Consider the following 2,512-nt stretch of genomic DNA (forward strand, 5'->3'; position numbering starts at 1 on the left):
TTCGACCCCCAAAGGGGTCGCGATCCACAGGTTGAGAACCTCTGTCTCAGAGGAACACTCTGGCTATACTTCTTCCAAGACAGATTTATTTGTTCTTTTGTCAGTCCATGTATTTTAAATATTCTTCACCACTGTTATAATTCAAATGCATTAATTTATCTATATACTTCTTCCAAGACAGATTTATTTGTTCTTTTGTCAGTCCATATATTTTAAATATTCTTCACCATTGTAATAATTCAAATGCATTAATTTATCTATGGTTTCCCTTATTCAATGTCCAACTTTCACATGCACATGTGGCCACTGAACATACCATGGCTTGGGTCAGGGCATCTTAATCCTCAAAGTAATATCTGCAAGATCCTTCTATTTCTCTCTAAATTTTAAGTACTTTTAGTTTTAAACTGAAATTCCCACCTTCTAAAACTAGCTGCTGGTTACTTTTTTTCTGAGTGCTCATGCCAGTCATAGCTCAATAATGCCAGTTTGGTCTCTACAAACTCGAAAGTGTCTTTAAGAGAGCATACACTAAGTCTTGGGAAGTCACGTAACTCCTGCAGGCTAAATTTTCACATGTAACAAACCGGTGTATTACTCAGTCATATGATCTCTCACAAGTTGAATATCAAATGAGTTTATCTTTATAAAACAACCTTTAAAACTGTATTGCAATGTGGCACCATTACCACACAGACATGGCTTCACAAATATTTAAGTCCTCCATTTATTCATTCGGCAAATATATTGAGCACTTATTCTGTGGCAGGCACTATCCTGACCCTGGAAATACAGGAGAGAGAAACTAAAACATCAGTTTAGGAAAGACCGTAAGTGAGGGGAACCACTGTTACTTAGAAGGAGAGTGCGCCAGAGGAAACAGTGTTTGCACAGGTATGCAGAATGCATGGGGTGAGCAGGAGGGGATGAGGTCACAGATGGAACAGGTATGGGGAGAGCAGGTAGGTCCTTGAAGGTCAGAAGCACTGACAGCTGCCTACAATTTTATCTTCTTAGGGGCAGGAACAGTTATTTCCTTCTTTGTAATGACTTAAAAGTTATATATCTGAAAAGTACACAAAAATTATATACATACCACTCCAATTTTTAGCCATCTTGAACATATTTGCAGCTCTGGTATACATTTCACAAGCCTCTTCTATTCTTGTGTTCCCTCTGAGAAAGAGTTAAAAAACAGATCAAGTTTTATTATAGCCATTTACTTCTCAACCCCCATCCACTAAAATAAACACTTAATGAGCACTTATTATGTGCTGAGCTGAACTGTCATCGTGGCTCACGAATCGGGCTGCTAATTGCAAGGTCAACAGCTAGAGCATAGCAGCTCCAGGAGAGAAAGACAAAGCGTCCTGCTCTCTCTCCGGCGTGAGAAAGCCAAAGGGGCAGTTCCACTCTGCCTACGGCCTCACTCTGAGTCCGAATCAACTAAATGGCAGTGAGTTTGGTTTGGGTTGGTTTATTATGTACCAGGCAAGCATTAGGAAATCTCAAAAACTGTTCAAAGGAGATAGTCCTGTTGTCCCTTTTTTGGATGAAGGGACAGAGATATACATAGGTAAAGTAACTAGTCTAAGGTCACAAAGCAAAGACGCTGCAGAAGTGAAATGCAAATACTGAACCAGTTGACCACTTAACTAGAGTTCTATGCCCTTTTTTATGCATGGAAACAAGAACATTTATAGCATCTGAGAAATGGAAAGTATGGTTTTCAAAAAAGATTAAAATTTGAAAAATGAAGATATTTTTAATTTTGTTACTTTCCAAGAATTTCGTACCACATTAATTCAGACTTAACTGAACTCAATCTTCTAGCGAGCATAGAGAAGCACCCTGATGTGGTCGTATTATTTGTTGGCTCATGTGGAAGTGTATTTACTAACTCCTAAGTGGAGGACATCCGACTACTGCTGCTGGAACATATTCAGTTCTAGGCAGAGTTAGTTCTATTTTCACAGAGAGATACCTCTAGCTTTATAGAATTTTCTTCTTACATAAAAGCTAAGACAGTTCTCCCATCCTTCTACCAGGGCCCTCCCTGAAAGATATTTATCTACATTAGAAATGTAAAATAACAAAATAAAAAGCAAGACACAGTAGATTCTGCAGGACATGTAATACAGAACTTGCAATGTAGTATGATAAAAATTTAAACACAGGAGAGTTCAAGGCTGATTCTTGGAGACAGGGTAAAATATGAACAGGAGCATGTAGATATGCCAGGAAACTAAATAAAGTCCACATTCAAGGACAAGGACCTGTACCTCTCTGTCAATACAAGTCCTACTGCAGAGTGGGAGTTTGGCTGAGCATTAGGTTTCGGGAACAGGTATGACACATACATACCTTAGGCAGTAAGTATGAATTGTTTAACCTTGGGCTAGTTCTTTAATTTTCTTTTGCAAACAAAGGCTTTGTTTTGGATTAAACAGTTACTACATAGCTTAGTAATTTCTCCCATGTATTTACCCAAAATAATTGAAAACATATGCCC

The 2,512-nt window shown here is 38.3% G+C and overlaps 1 protein-coding gene across 1 annotated transcript in view; it reads right to left on the reverse strand.

Moving 5' to 3' along the window:
- NAPB (NSF attachment protein beta) overlaps positions 1-2,512 on the reverse strand; it is a 61,972-nt gene that overhangs the window by 32,406 nt on the left and 27,054 nt on the right. The window contains 1 exon segment of the mRNA XM_045295255.1: positions 1,097-1,176. Within this exon segment, the coding sequence (XP_045151190.1) occupies positions 1,097-1,176 (80 nt within the window).

Source organism: Echinops telfairi, unplaced genomic scaffold, assembly GCF_000313985.2.
Source record: "Echinops telfairi isolate 266 unplaced genomic scaffold, ASM31398v2 ScPeMD7_5592;HRSCAF=6446, whole genome shotgun sequence".
Taxonomy (NCBI): Eukaryota; Metazoa; Chordata; class Mammalia; order Afrosoricida; family Tenrecidae; genus Echinops; species Echinops telfairi.